Source organism: Pogonomyrmex barbatus, unplaced genomic scaffold (genome assembly GCF_055798465.1).
Source record: "Pogonomyrmex barbatus isolate J1 unplaced genomic scaffold, ASM5579846v1 scaffold7, whole genome shotgun sequence".
NCBI lineage: Eukaryota > Metazoa > Arthropoda > Insecta > Hymenoptera > Formicidae > Pogonomyrmex > Pogonomyrmex barbatus.
The window spans coordinates 3,083,790-3,099,316 of NW_028297171.1; the positions used below are offsets into that span (position 1 = coordinate 3,083,790).

Below are 15,527 nucleotides of genomic sequence, written 5' to 3' on the forward strand. Positions count from 1 at the left end.
AATGTCAGTCGCAGAAATGAAATATTTTATAAATAAATGTTTAAATGCTTATTTGATTTTTGATAAATTAATTTCATATTAATATAAAATCTAGAAATTATATTTATTACTCAGATAAATTATTCCCATTACTTTGCAATCTTGTATCATTACCAGAGTTGGGAAAGTTATTTTTTAAGTAACTCATTATCGTTACTCATTACCGAATCAAAAAAGTAATTAGTTTTAAAAGTAACTAATTATCGTTACTAATTACTAATTCTGAACAGTACTCATTATCGTTATTGAAAAGAAACGATTAGTTATCTTTTTTATTACTTTTTTAATATTAAAACAAATCAGATTAAATGAAAAATAAATTTTTCTCATATTTTTTGTTAACTTGTAAAAATAATAAAACTTTTTATCTTAAATTCGCAAGATTAAAAAATTTAAAAAAATTTTTAAATATTCAAAATGCAAATATAAAAGATGCATAAATTCAATAAAAATAGCAAGTTTACACTTTTTTATCTTTAATTCTCTGTTTACAAATTCTTAAAAGACGATATTTATCGTCTTAAAAGACGATATTTATAAAATCTGTTTTTGTAATTGATTTATGATGAAACTATTCTTAAAACTATTTTTAAGACGATATTTATCGTCTTAAAAGACGATATTTATAAAATCTGTTTTTGTAAATGATTTATGATGAAACTATTCTTAAAACTATTTTTAAGACGATATTTATCGTCTTAAAAGACGATATTTATAAAATCTGTTTTTGTAATTGATTTATGATGAAACTATTCTTAAAACTATTTTTAAGACGATATTTATCGTCTTAAAAGACGATATTTATAAAATCTGTTTTTGTAATTGATTTATGATGAAACTATTCTTAAAACTATTCTTAAGACGAGTTTTAAATATAACAACAGACTATAAATATAATTAATGATTAAAAATTGAATATTGAATATATAGAAATTGTGTCACAAATAAATTCAAAAATATAAAAGTAACGATGAAAGTAACTATTAAATTCGTTATTGTTATTGAAAAAAATGTAATTATGTTACCGTTACAGTTAAAAAGAAGAAAAACACCGTTATCACTCTGTTACCAAAAAGAAGTAACTATAACGGTAACGATGTTACAAGTAACGTGTTACCGTCCCCAACCTTGATTATCATGTAGAATTATTTCGTAATCTTATGGAAGAATCATGATTTATATAAAACTTTTTGATAATACGCTAAAACCTAAACATCACAATATGCTTCACTAGCTCGAATAATGAAAATTATAGATCCGTTACTCTATATGTGGGCGTTTCGAGGCAAAATTCATTTGTTAAAGCAAAGTGTTCAATGTCAAAGTAGAATAAATTTACTTTATATTATAATTATGAAATAACAACTTTATCTGGCTAAATTATTTCTTGGCTAATAATATTTTTGAAAATTCTGTTTCTTATAAAAAATTAAATAATCCTAAATAATTCTAATAAACATCCGATTGTAAAACTTTCAGACATTAATTTAACTTGACAATTTATAAAATTCCTATTTCATATATTTAAGTTGAGTAAGAATTTGTCAATTATAGATACATTAAAAAAAGTAGATGTTTTAAATATGATCTTTATCTTTTGTTCTTTCTTATTCTTGATAAAAAATTTTTTATATAAAAGAATATATAATTATATATAATTATATATTCTTTATATAATTATTCTTTATATAATTATATATAAAATATGTATCTCTTTCTCTCTCTCTCTCTCTCTCTCTCTCTCTCTCTCTCTCTTTCTTTCTTTTCATATATCTATAGAAGATATTTTCTTTTCTTTATCCATATATATATATATATATATATATATATATATATATAAAATAATGAGAAAAATAACAGAAAAATATTTATAAAAATAATTTTAGCAGTTTTTTTTATTTAAACTAAGATCACAATATTATATATTATTCTATATAATTATATATATAATACTTTATACGATTATTAAATATATATCAAATATATATATATATGGATAAGGGAAAGAAAATATCTTCTATAGATATATGGAGAGAAAAAAAGAGAGAGAGAGAGAGAAAGAGAGAGAGAGAGAGAGAGAGAGAGAGAGAGAGAGAGATACATATTTTATATATAATTATATATTCTTTTATATAAAAAATTTTTTATCAAGCATAAGAAAGAACAAAAAATAAAGATCACATTTAAAACATCTACTTTTTTTAATGTATCTATAATTGACAAATTCTTACTCAGCTTAAATATATGAAATAAGATCAAGAATATATCAAATAAGATCCGGAGGAGAAAATAAAAGGTAGAATAAGCCAAGCAAAAGCTGTCTGTCGAAAACTCGGCGGATTGTTCTACGATTGTAGGCTGAACTTAGAATTTAGATATCATCAAATCCTATGTTTGACCTGTTTTGCTATACGGAGTGGAGACATAGACACTAAAGATCTCATCAGTAAACTAGAAGTTTTTGAAGTATGGATTCTGCGTCGGCTACTCAAGATATTGTGAGAGGAAAGAATTAGAAACGAGGAAGTCGTTCGGAAGGCTGGACTATAGAGTCGGGAGCTGTTTAGGAATATTAAAAGAAGAAAAATAGGATATCTTGGACACATACTCCGTGGAGAGAGATATGACTTTTTAAATATTTGAAAGGTAAAATTGAAAGACGAAGAGGAATTGGTCGCAAGAAATTATCATCGCTACGAAATATACGACAATGAACGAGGTAACAATGCTACTAATGCCACAAATGTCATTAATTTCTTTATCCTAATGTTTTGAATATCAGAGCATGTCAGTGTTGGTTTAAAAAAAATTAAAAACAATGATTTTGATCTTTCCGATGGGCCAAAATCTGAAATACTTTGCTATGAAATCATCCTCGTTTTACAAAAAGGTAATTGAAAATTTACCAGAAAGAATGGAAAAAAATTATCAATAATGATGGAGATTATTTTGTAGATTAATCTGTACTAAAATGTTAAATAAAATAAAATTTTGCATATCAAAAAATGACATTATTAATGGATACTCTTAATGTGTCTATAATTATATATATTTATATGTTCGTATATATTATACAAGATTTTTTACCGGATCTCTTTCTTAAAACTTTGATTATCTGTTTAAATAATTCTTGATAGAATATCTTTCAAATAGATAATTTATATTAGTATCAATAATAAATTGAATTCATTATCAATTTAATAATATAATATTGTAATTTTAGCTTTAATGATAAACATTTTAAGACTATACAATAATTGACTATATAACAATTGGTTGTAAAAAACATATTGTATTTCAGTAAACAAATTAACAGTAACATTACCAATGTTACAATTTTCCATTCAACAATGTAAATGTAATATAATATGTATGTTGTATATAACAATTACATTGCTGAGTAAGGAATTATTATTAATGTAATATTACTTTGCGTTTCCTGGGACAAAAAAATTTACAGAGAATAAATTAGACTTTAAGAAACACGTTTCCTGGGACAAAAAAATTTACAGAGAATAAATTAGACTTTAAGAAACACGGGTAATGTCATCAAATTTATGCGTAGCAAGATCGCATAAATTAGCAATGATAAAATTTACTTCGATAATGACAAACATGTTTATATACTCACAAATATTCATCTCACAAATTCTATTCACGATTCTTTAATAAAAGAACTCTATTTGTTGACGCCGCCTTGAAGCTTGTTTGCTTCTTGTTGTAAAATGATATACACATTAATAAGTGATTATTATTTGTTTTATTATTTCCGAATTATACATGATTTTAAGATATAAGAATGTACTACAGAATTAGCTTGTATAAAATGTATTAAAAAAAAGTTTTTACGTCTCTAATTATGAAGCACTAAATAGTTTTGATATGTAAAATAATTTCCGCTGTTCTGCGCATTACAATACTTGAATCATAGAAATGTTCAGATAATGAATATACATGTTTTTGTTAGTAAGTATATTTTTATTCTATCTATCCATAAAACATCGAAAAGTAACGAGAATGCCATGAGCATATCTAACAGAAAGCGTTCAGTTAATACTCATCATTAGCGTAAATTTCTTTCTGTAATTCTATATAAAAGTTTAGCTAAATTATAAAAATATTTTGTTAAATATTTTATTTATATGCTTTTTCTGTAAAATGTTATAAAATGCTACTCGAATTGTATAAAATACTGCAAAATTGCATGCAAATTATGTGTCAAATTTAATATATCTCTTCGGGTATAATTTCGTAAAAATTACAGATCTGTTTTTGTTTTGCTGTTTGTTTGTATTGGCATGTAATATAAATGTTAAAATTTTTTAGAAAAAATCTACACTAACTAACAATATTGTCATGTGTGTTTATATTAGCAATTATATCTTGCTTTTGAAAAAATATTTTCTTATATAATAAATAAATCATAACGATCTTTTATTTATTTTTACTCTACCATTTCTTATCTTTTTTATTTCTTTATTCCTTTTTCCTATTTATTTCCGTGCCTTATATAAATAATAAAAGTAAAAATAAAAAAATAAAAATAAAATATCAAAAAGATGTAAATAAAATTGAGAAATATACAATAGACAATAAAATTTATTACATATATTTTATTACATATATTTATTTGCTCTCATTAGCGTAAATAATAAATAAATAAGTAATTTATAAATATGTTTTTATGTAAGTATTTACGACGCAACTCATTTTTTTAAACAAATAACAAAATATTTTTAATACAATTTTCTAGAATTGCTAGACACATTATATAGATTTATAATTTTTAAATTATAAATAATTTTAAGACTTAAAGGTATACAGCAGAAGTTAATTCCAATAAACTAGTATGATTAGATAATGATATTAATAATTTATAATAATTAATTGGTGAATATTATCAATAAATATTTTAATAATGCCTTGTTCCTATGTTTTGCGAACGTAAAAATTATGTTATTCCAAGTTGATTTCATATTCGTTTTCTATTTATATAAGGATAAATTTATAATATGTAATTTTTTTATTCATAAAAATCAAGTTGGGACATTCAAAATTTTTACAAGGCATATATATGTATCTTCCGAATATGCTTTGACGTCATACTGCATTACAAAAACTTAAACGAAATCTATTCTGTACAAACATTGCATAATGCTTGTAGAGATTATGAAATTTATTATTTCAATAATAATGATAATTACAGCTGATATATGTTTCAAACAAATAGACAATAGATGACTTCCATCGGCAGACTGGGTCTTCGAATAATTTTTACTTTTCTGAATTTCAAGACAATGCTTATCGCAAACTACGTGTCTCGTCTAATTCAACGTTAATTCAACGATCTTGCAACGCCTACTTAGCTACGCTAGCCTACTCAAAGCTAAATCTAAATTTACCCCTTCCCTATTAAATCGATAATCAAATTTGAAATCGAAATTATTATTTTAATTTTTATCAGATATAACTTTGTCAGTTATAACTTCGATCTAGTAAAATTTTATATTTTATGTCATCATATCTTCCTGAAGTGCAGATTAATTCCATTCCCCGAAGCTGTAAAAGTTGATCGTGGGTCTAAAAAGCTTGTGTGTTCTTTGGTTTGCCAAACTTCATAATCCTTCAGTAGTAAAGCTAAGACGACTTTAGCGTGTAGTTGACCCACTTTCATTCCTGCAAACAAGAATTTAGAAGACTAGTTGTTTAAATTGCTTTCTTGATAAATTAAATGATTAAAAAACCTGTAATAATTTTCCCTAAGCATCTTATGAGACTTCAAGTTGATCGAACTTCAAGTTACAAGAAATTTCAAATAATTTTTACTTCGAAAGATCACAAGTAGGAAAAATATTATTTGAGAGCAATTATTATGAAATGATTGTATAATAGAAATCATTATAATTATGCGATTAATGAAGAATAATTAGAGAATTAAATAATTAAGTTTTTTATTTTTTTGTAATAATCTTCTGGGTTATTCTTATGGCTTATATAAGAATGTACTAAAGTTTAATTGAATTATACGCAACAAAAATTATTTATCACAAGTATGTGTTATCAAAGGAAAGGAAATGATAATCTCTCAATGGAAAATAAACTTTTATTTTGATATCTTGATAAGATTTTGATGTACTTCTTGTACTGATATATGTTATGCTATCTTTATTTTTTTCCACTGTTCTTTATACGTCATAATTATATATATAATATTTCTCTTTCTATTTTTAGAAAAATATATGTTTTTAAAATAAATCTGTACAATATTAATAATAATAATATCACCATTGATTTTATTATGACTTACCTACGCACATTCTAGGTCCAGATCCGAACGGCATGTAGGCATCGGGAATATTTTTGTTCTCGGCGAATCTGTCGGGATTGAATACTTCTGGTTCGTCCCAGAATCTTGGGTCCACTCCAAGTCCATATAAAGAGATGTATATTGGCGTGCCTTTCTCTATAGTAATATCGGTATTGGGAATCTGAAATTTTATATATGTATATATATATATCTTTAATATAAAACTAAAATTGTTAATGGTGTCGCTTTGAAAACAAAATGTAAATTTGTAAATGTAACACAAACTGTAAACAATTGGAAATTTAGTTAAAAACAAAATTGCTTTAATATATCTGTCAGATCAGAAAAATAAGAAGATTGAAGAAAATCAATAAATGCTACAAACTTCTGCTTTTTCTATCTTTTCTAAAGTAAATTTTATAGAAGAATTTATAATTTTAATTTTTCTTATTCAAATTCAAGTCAACTTGAAATGTCGAATCAAATTAAGCATTATAAAATAAGCTGAGATTTTCGAAAGTAACAATAATCAAATCTCAGATTCACCTGGTAATCCTGACGAGTGTATCTGTCAATGGTAGATACAGGTGGATGCAGCCTCAAACTTTCGAGTATAGCTTGATCGAGATACTTCATATCGGTAAACGCTTCGTATGTCCAGCCATGCTCCTCAATCGCTCTATTAATATCCTTTCTAGCCAATTTCTGGTATTCTGGATGGTTTGCCAGTTCCATCAGGGTGAAAGATGTACATGTAGAGCTTGATTCAAAGCCAGAGAAGAAAGTGCCGGATTGATAGAGCAAATTTTCTCCTTCGAATTCTGTGATAAGCATTCAATATTTATCGTTAAGTTTTAATCTACTTTATTTGTTCGATTTTAACTAATATTTAAACATTACTCGAAAAAATTTACGTTTCATACAAATTTGATAAATATTCTACCAAAAACCTTGAAATATTATATAAAAATGATTAATATTATATAAAAAAAAATAATCATTAATTAATAATAAGTATTTCTGGAATGACAGGTCCAAGATGAATCTTATCAAAGTGAAAAGTATAAAAATTCAAGTTGATAATACAGTTAACATTGAGATTATCTTACATGTAGATATGAATCTGTTTGTTATGAAATTTTAACTTCTTTATGATTACTTTGGAAAATACCTTCAAATACACTTGAACCTAAAAAGACTTATAATATATTACTTCGAAAAATGAGAATATTTCTCTCAAAGTGACTTAAATTGAATTAAATACGTTTAAACTTTTTATGAATACACATTATGAAAAATTTTACATTCCTTCGAGACAATACGTTGTATTGTAATATAATAAATTAATAACTACAATTAAATTATTACACACACACACACACACACACACACACACACACACACAAATCCGTAAAATAAAAATATAATTAAAAGTATGAAATAAAACTTACTTAAAACTTTTACTTAAAACATCATATTTTTTAAAGTAATTTTATTTTTTAAATTTGAATACTACTTATAAAAGAGATTTAATTTTTGATAATAAAAATTATTTTCAAATTTCACAGATACATTCTAAAATTTTAAAATAATTAAATTGGATCAATTATTTTGCAAATATTATAAAAAATATTATATTATTTTGCAATGTTATAAAATTACTTTTATATATATATATATATATATATATATATATATAAAATATTATATTATTTTGCAATGTTATAAAATTACTTTTTATAACATTACAAATATTACTCTTACTAACCTTAGAAAATAAAACTTGATTATTAGATTTGATTCGAATTTTTAATTCTTAAATCTTTAAATATAATGGATTTATCTGTAATAAAATTATTTCTACTAATTAAAGCATAAAAATAATATTCACAGTGTTAATCACTTACTGTAAACGGGATCCTGCTCACTGTTCTTTAATTGAAGCAGTGAATCAATGAAATCACCTCGTTTTTCGCCGGTCTTTTCGCGATTTTCCATCGCATTCCAGAAGATTTTTCCTACAAAGGAAGAGTTGAAAAGCATTCTCGTACCGATCACTTCTACCAATTCAGGCATGAAGAACACTGTCACGAGGGCAACCATCCTCTTGAATCCATAAAAGAATTCTTGGACTGGACAGAATTATTTCCAAATTATCACATATTGTCAACTTTCAATATTGTGAATTGGTAAATGTAAATCAATGACTTTGTAAGTAAAAATGGATCTTGTAAGCAAATTATTATTTGTAAAGTTATAATTTATAATAGATTACTCCTCCTCTCAACAATTTTACGTAGCACGTTTATTAATCTAATTATCTGAATAAAGTATCAAGATCTTTCGTATTAGGGTTAAAAAGTTCAAGAAACAAATAGACGTTGCAAATAGTATTTTTCGAATCTTGAATTTTTTATTGATTTTTATTTTTGTTTTTTCATGATAATCTCAAGCTAAAACAAACTTATATTATGAATTATTTCTGTATTGACTATCTCGGAGCATATCATGTGTGGCAGTGTGTCAATGTCACATGATATGCCAGTGCGTTATTTAGTTGATCCACTTTTATTATCAATTTCATTAATAAATAACATTAACTTGAGAATGAATACCTGCAGCTGAAAACTCATAATTTGGATAGTGAAAAGAGTCTATTTTCGTGCCGAGCGCGACTGAAGCGATCAAATCAGTCGTGAACTTATAATTGAGATCTTGAGCATCTATCACTCTCACGTTGTCGCTATTTATCGGTTGTTCCTTTATGTATTCCATCATGGGATTCGCGGTATCTAGCATCAATGGCAACATTTGCTTCAACTTGCCCCTGGTCAAGGTAGGTGTGATTTTAGTCCGCAAGTATTTCCAGGCCGGATTCTTGAGACCGAACAGGTTCTTCATACCAATACTGTCCTTTTGAGTCGAGCCGGCGAAATGGCGATCAGAAAAATTGTCAAAGTCGCGGATCATGAAGTACTTGATGATCTCCGGGTCGCGCAACAACAAGCACGGCTTGTGGAAAATGTAAAAGCCGACGAAGGGCGCGTCCGAGCGGGCCATCTTGTGCAGATCGCCGATGTGCCATCCCGGCGCGGAACGAAAGAGCACGGCATCTTTGAAGTTGCCGAAGATACGATGAGGAGGAAGGAACTCGACACCACGTCTTTTCCAATAGTTTAACTTGTAACTGTGATTAACATTTAAATTTGTAATATTTGTAATATTTGTAATAAATTGTTAATATTGTATGTTTTAACTAGAAATTAAAATTTGAAATTAAAATTTAGATTGGACAGGCCTTAAAGTGATTTTAGTCATTTTTAAGGAGTTTCGAGGATTGACAGTATTAGTAGACAGTCACATTTAAAGTGACGAACAATAGAAATTGTATGACAAAATTATTATTAATTCTAACATTTTTAAATACTGTTAAATCTTATATCTAATAACTTTTACTCATACTAACCTGGTATATACCCAGAAGAGTATCACTATCGTAAATACCAATATAAGACTGACTAACATGATCGAGTTTGTTTCTCTTACCTCACTCGTTTCATTAATACTGAATCAAGTAGCTCTTCCACGGTCTTTTATACTTGATAACGGCGGCTCGCTTACGTTCTAAGCCTATCTAAATTGTAAAAATTACATTGAAGAGGGAATTATCAAGCGGATCAAGAGAAATTTACAAAGTTATATTTCCTTGCACTTAAAGTGATTATCGAGATAAATTGCACTTAAAATGATTATCGAGATAATCCCCGGTAAAACATTTCTCATATATAATATCATCATATATAAATAATTATGTTATTATACGAAACTATATAAACATGTATATATAAAAACTATATAAATATGTATAGGTATATGTATATATGTTATGTAACATGTATGTGTAAAAACTATATAAAATGTGTATGTAAAATTGTATATAATTTCGTCTCTGGTATATAATGATAAATCCATATTTCATTAATAGTAGTAGATAAAGTGCCACAAAAAGCGGTTGGATTGCATTTAAATATATTCAAACACTCCTTCAAAATACATTTAAATACATTTAAATACATTTTTGATTTATAATTATTCATTGTCACTAAAAGATTTTTCATGCAAATATTTCTAATTATTTAAGATGTTAATATCAGCAAACGCTTTCATTCGTTACAGTTATTATGGATCTTATCAGTCATAGTAGTTTTTGGATGATTTGAAAAATTACCCATGTATAATACATATACTTTTAACATAATATTGTCGAGCTTTCGCGGCGCGAGCTTTCAACTCTTACTCACGCGACACGCGTAAATAGAGACCGTTTATAAAGAAGAAACTTTAATGAGCACAATTAATTACACTGTTCGTGATATAATTTCGCGCTCGTAATCCGTTCGCGCGTTACCTCTCAAAATCGTCCCGCATGAATCTCTGTCAAATTTCTCTAATCAGTAAATCAATAGTCTATAAACAACGGTGCGTTGGCAAGGAACGATCCTCTCAACATTACTCGGGAACCAAAAATGAGCGGACCACCGGCTCCACTCGGCCATAAACTCCTCTCCCCCCTTCCTTCAAAATTGTCGTCCCGACATTTCTCTTCAGGAACTGCTCTGCAGAAAGCGGCCTCCTTCTCTTCCTTGGTAAAGATCCCTGGGTACCACATGACTTTCTGCCTTACCCTGAGTTGCTGCTACAGGTCACCAGGAGCCGGGTACTCTTGGACCCAATCTTACAATCTCCTCCTGGTACTGAGTACTGAGTCACTGCAGAGATTCGTTTCCATTTCTTTCTTGATTTCTTCTTTCTTTTTTCCGAATCTTGTTCTTGAGTACTTCTTTTTTGAATCTTGAATTTTGAGTTTTGAGAGCTTCTTTCTTGATTTCTTCGGACAAGGAGGGGGTCCATCTACCATGGACCTATCGTCTTTAAAGACTCCCCAAGTCCCTTGGCATTCGCCCTAAGTCCCTTGGAAAAAAACCACGGTTTAAAAAAACCGAAGGCGAGGCAGACTTCTTAGAATTATTATTCAGCCAGATATTCGGGCTTCGGAAAAGACGATCTCCCGCCATAGACGCCAAATATTTTGAAAAATAGAAAAATATTTACAAACTTATCATTTTCCCTTCTTCGAACGGAAAGAACATTCAACCTTCCCACAGACTCCGATGAAAATCACGATCCAATCTAAAACGCTTTCCCGAAACGAAAATTCACTTATCTAAACGAAACCCATTTAAACAGATTCGACTTTCCGAACACTCGGAAGAAACTTCGAAGATTATTTAACTCTTTATTTACTTGATTTCCCTCCTATCTAAAACCCGAAATATCAAAGCTCGTGCCAAACTTGAAAAACATATGCGCATCCGTCCGATAAATCAAACCGTGCCAAAGGAATCAACGTAAAAGCATTTTCTTTTACTCAATACCGCGTAAATGCGAATTTAAGGAAAAACAGAATTTATTTTATTAAAACAAAAAGAAATTAATTAATTAATGATTGGCCTGGCATTTGGCAGGCCAATCACTCATCTGAGCGCTGTAAAAATTCAGCTTTACGCCGCTGTACTACTCACTCCTTCCAAAGAAGAAGGAGTTTCTGCTGTATAGAACGGAGAATGGTCTCCAAATGTGACATCTCGTCATCCTCCGGCGTGCGTGTGCAAATCCTTTTCCTCGCCACGCGACTCCTTACGGAAGATCCTCGTGCCTCATGATTTTCGATTGGCCTTTGAACATTTCCCGACGCGACGTCATTGTCCGCTATCCCCCCCCCCCCTGGAAACATGGATGCCACCAAAAATGTCGCATTTCCGCGGCGGTCACTCGCACAACTCTCACTCACGCGACACGCGTAAACCATTTATAAAGAAGGAACAATTAATAAGCACAATTAATTACACTGTTCGTATACAATTTCACGTGGACGAAACATGGATATACTACTACACACCTGAGACCAAAGAATAGTCCAAACAATGGGTTGCCAGCGGGGAATTTGTACCAAAGAAGGCGAAGACCATTCCTTCTATATATATATATATATATATATATATATATATATATATATATATATATATACATATATATTTTTTTTAATATATATTTTTTAATATATATATTTTTTTATATATATATATATGATTAGACAGGCAATTTTTTCTTATTTCTTCAAATTTAACTTTTTGTAAAAAAAACAATGTAAAAATTATCCTTTTAATTATTTTTTGTTTTTTCATTACTACTATTATTTTTCTTATACCAAATAGAAGTTTTATAAAAGAAAGAAACTAATATGATATATATGAACATATTTTGCATACAATTATATAAATTTATATAAATTTATATATATTTATATATATTATATATTATATATATTTATATATATTTATATATATTATATATATTTATATTTTTGCATAAAAAATTTTTACCAGTATGATGCAATATATTTCATTAAAAATAAAAACAAAATAAGATAATATAAAAATTTGTTGCTTTATTATTAATTTAAATATGCGTTATTATTATAATTTATATTTATATTATTGTTGATATTTATTTAAAAGCTTTCTTTAAATATTCATTTGCTCGTTTATCACATCATATTTAAATATTCTTTTCATTTAATTTTGTTATAAAAAAATTCTTTTTGTCTCTTTTATTAGGAGATGTTCAAATTTCTTTAAATTTGTTAAGCAAATTTTTACTTTCTTTTTTTTTACTTTCTGTCTGTAGAAAAAGAAATATTAATTTACATATCTATTTCAAGATTTTGTCGAATTAAAATAGTTTTTTCACATTTACATTCATGTGAATCTCACGATGAATAGCTTTTATACGCATATCATTCTGAGATAATTTATTTTCAATTGATTGATTGATTTCATCAAATATATTTTTTATGATCATATCTGATCTAACCAATAAAAACAATTTTTTTTATTTCAACTCGATTTGAGACCGAGTCTTATGACTTCTTTCTCATCTATGAATTTTAGATCTTAGACAGTTGTAAGACATCTTGAATTTTTATTAATCGAATTTGACATGTATTAGGAAAAATGTTTTATTAAATATTTAATATATTTGTTTTTATTAATTATTTTCGCACTGAAGATGATCATGTTGAAGATCGAAACATTTGCATTGCTCGATTGAATTTTTATAAACGTTAATATTTATTAAAATACTTATTAAAATACATTTAGCATTGTTATCTATCTTTTAATCAAATAGTTCTTTGTTTATATTTTTCATCTATTTTTATACAGAATCTTTAACTGTTATTATTAATTTTTTAAAATAATTTTTAAAATAATTTTAATAGGATTTGTCATTATTTTCTGGACAGCACGCTTGTCAGAATGAAAACTTTAAAAAAACTTCTTCAAAAGGACATATACTTATCTTGAAAATGTTGTTCAAAAAGTAATTATCATTAATCATTACTTTCCAGAGGCATCCTAAGAGAACTCCTTAAGATATCTCATTTTATAGATATGTTACAACCAATATTAGTAATCGTCCTAGACACTTCTGTGTCAATCAAGTAACGTTCAAGTATCAGTAACGTTCAATCCACTTGTAACTTGTTAAAAGAAGAACGCGCAAAGTTCTTGCATGATGCACTTCGAAATCCCGCTGTTGCCATCAAAATTGTTGTGTCGCTCGAGCTCGTCGGGATTTGGCTTCCGCGAAGAAACAGAACGGCGCGATGGAAACATGTTAGGATCGAATTGACATACACTTTATATATATATATGTACAATAAAACACTTTAGTCACCAGAACTTTACGCGTTCTTTTCTTTTAACAAGTTACAAGTGGATCGAACGTTACTGACAACGTATACTCGATTGACAGAAGTGACAGAAGTGTCTCAGATGACGTACTTGATCTTAGATGACGTATGTACCTTATTCACCCTCGCTTCCTTTTTATCGCGCTCGCGTGCCTAGGCGCGTGATTATATTATATATGGTCTCAGCTCATCCTTTGTGTCAAAATGTTGTTTCGGTTTGTCAGCGTTTCGATGTTATCGCGAGTCAACGTCCTTGCCTGATTGCACATCCGGCCTTCGCGCGGATTGTTTGAATTATTAAAATAATAAATAGTATTTCAAATTGCACCATGCGATTATTTATATTGCGCTCACATGTGTTTTTAAATAAATTATTTTTATAATATTATGCTAATATCATGCTCAATGATATCAGTTTGGAGTGAATTTTGTAATATACGTGTATATTGTGCGTGCATATACAGGGTGGAGGAATTGTTTACTTCAAGCGCACGAGCGAAACGTAAAAGAAGCGTAAAACGTTTACGAAGCGTTTTAATGCTTCTTCTACGTTCCATCGTTCCAATCTACGCTTCTTTTGTTTACACTTTTGTCACTCTTCTCTTACATTCGACTTACGTTTAATTCTTTATTTTCGCCAGGGAGGGCATATATGCATAATTGAACATGGATCGCTTAGATCATCAGAGCGTAAGACTGCTGCAGTTGAAAGATTTCCAAAACCTGTGTGCGCCAGAAATGTACAAAGCTTTCTTGGTCTTGCAGGGTACTTTAGAAAGTTCATTTCAAAATTCAAAGTATTCTAGTATATAGCCCGAACGCTGTCAGACTTATTAAAAAAAGATGTTGTTACGTTTTATTTCGGAGACGAGCAATGTCGTGCATTTGAAACACTAGAGGAAATATTGAGTCAAGGGCCTGTATTGTATAATTGTATCGTTCAAAGGTTGAGGATCGAGCTATGCACGGACGCGTCTGCGTTAGAATTCGGCGCGATACTATTACAGAGGAATCCCGACAATCAAAATTTTCACCCGGTTTACTACGCCAGCTGAAAAACGACTTAGGCCGAGATGAAATATTCTAGCTATGAATTAGAAGTGATAGCGATAATTAAATCTTAGAGAGATTAAATCTTTACATAAGAATATGTAATAAGATTATAGATTTATTCTTATATTAAAAATATGTGCTAACAATTATATTGTCGGGACGACAATTTTATGAATGAACCCCAAAATTGTCGCGTTCACGGCGTTACTTCTCGAGATCGCGATACTCGGCGGAGCGCTTTCGGAAAGGAAGAACACCGTTTAAAGAAAAGCTCGCTCTTTATTAAACCAACGGTACAACGGTACAGAAACGCGT

At 28.4% G+C, this 15,527-nt stretch overlaps 1 protein-coding gene across 1 annotated transcript; it reads right to left on the minus strand.

The window, feature by feature from the left end:
* Window positions 1-4,620: 4,620 nt before the first annotated feature.
* Window positions 4,621-9,957, minus strand: LOC105433134 (cytochrome P450 6k1-like). Its single transcript, XM_089083256.1, has 6 exons — window positions 9,813-9,957; window positions 8,962-9,533; window positions 8,254-8,478; window positions 6,893-7,167; window positions 6,347-6,527; window positions 4,621-5,715 (listed from the first exon to the last, which is right to left on the minus strand). Exons 1-6 carry the CDS (start codon window positions 9,869-9,871, stop codon window positions 5,558-5,560), a joined length of 1,470 nt encoding a protein of 489 aa, XP_088939382.1. The 5' UTR covers window positions 9,872-9,957; the 3' UTR covers window positions 4,621-5,557.
* Between the last annotated feature and the right edge of the window lie 5,570 nt (window positions 9,958-15,527).

What these genes read in the sequence shown, in the direction of transcription:
- LOC105433134 (XM_089083256.1), bottom strand. Translation starts at nt 9,871, where the DNA reads ATGTTAGTCAGTCTTATATTGGTATTTACGATAGTGATACTCTTCTGG. An exon ending in CTCTTCTGGGTATATACCAG is followed by an intron (nt 9,534 to 9,812) that starts GTTAGTATGAGT and finishes TGTTAATCACAG; the next exon opens with TTACAAGTTAAACTATTGGA. An exon ending in TGAGCAGGATCCCGTTTACA is followed by an intron (nt 7,168 to 8,253) that starts GTAAGTGATTAA and finishes TGCTTATCACAG; the next exon opens with AATTCGAAGGAGAAAATTTG.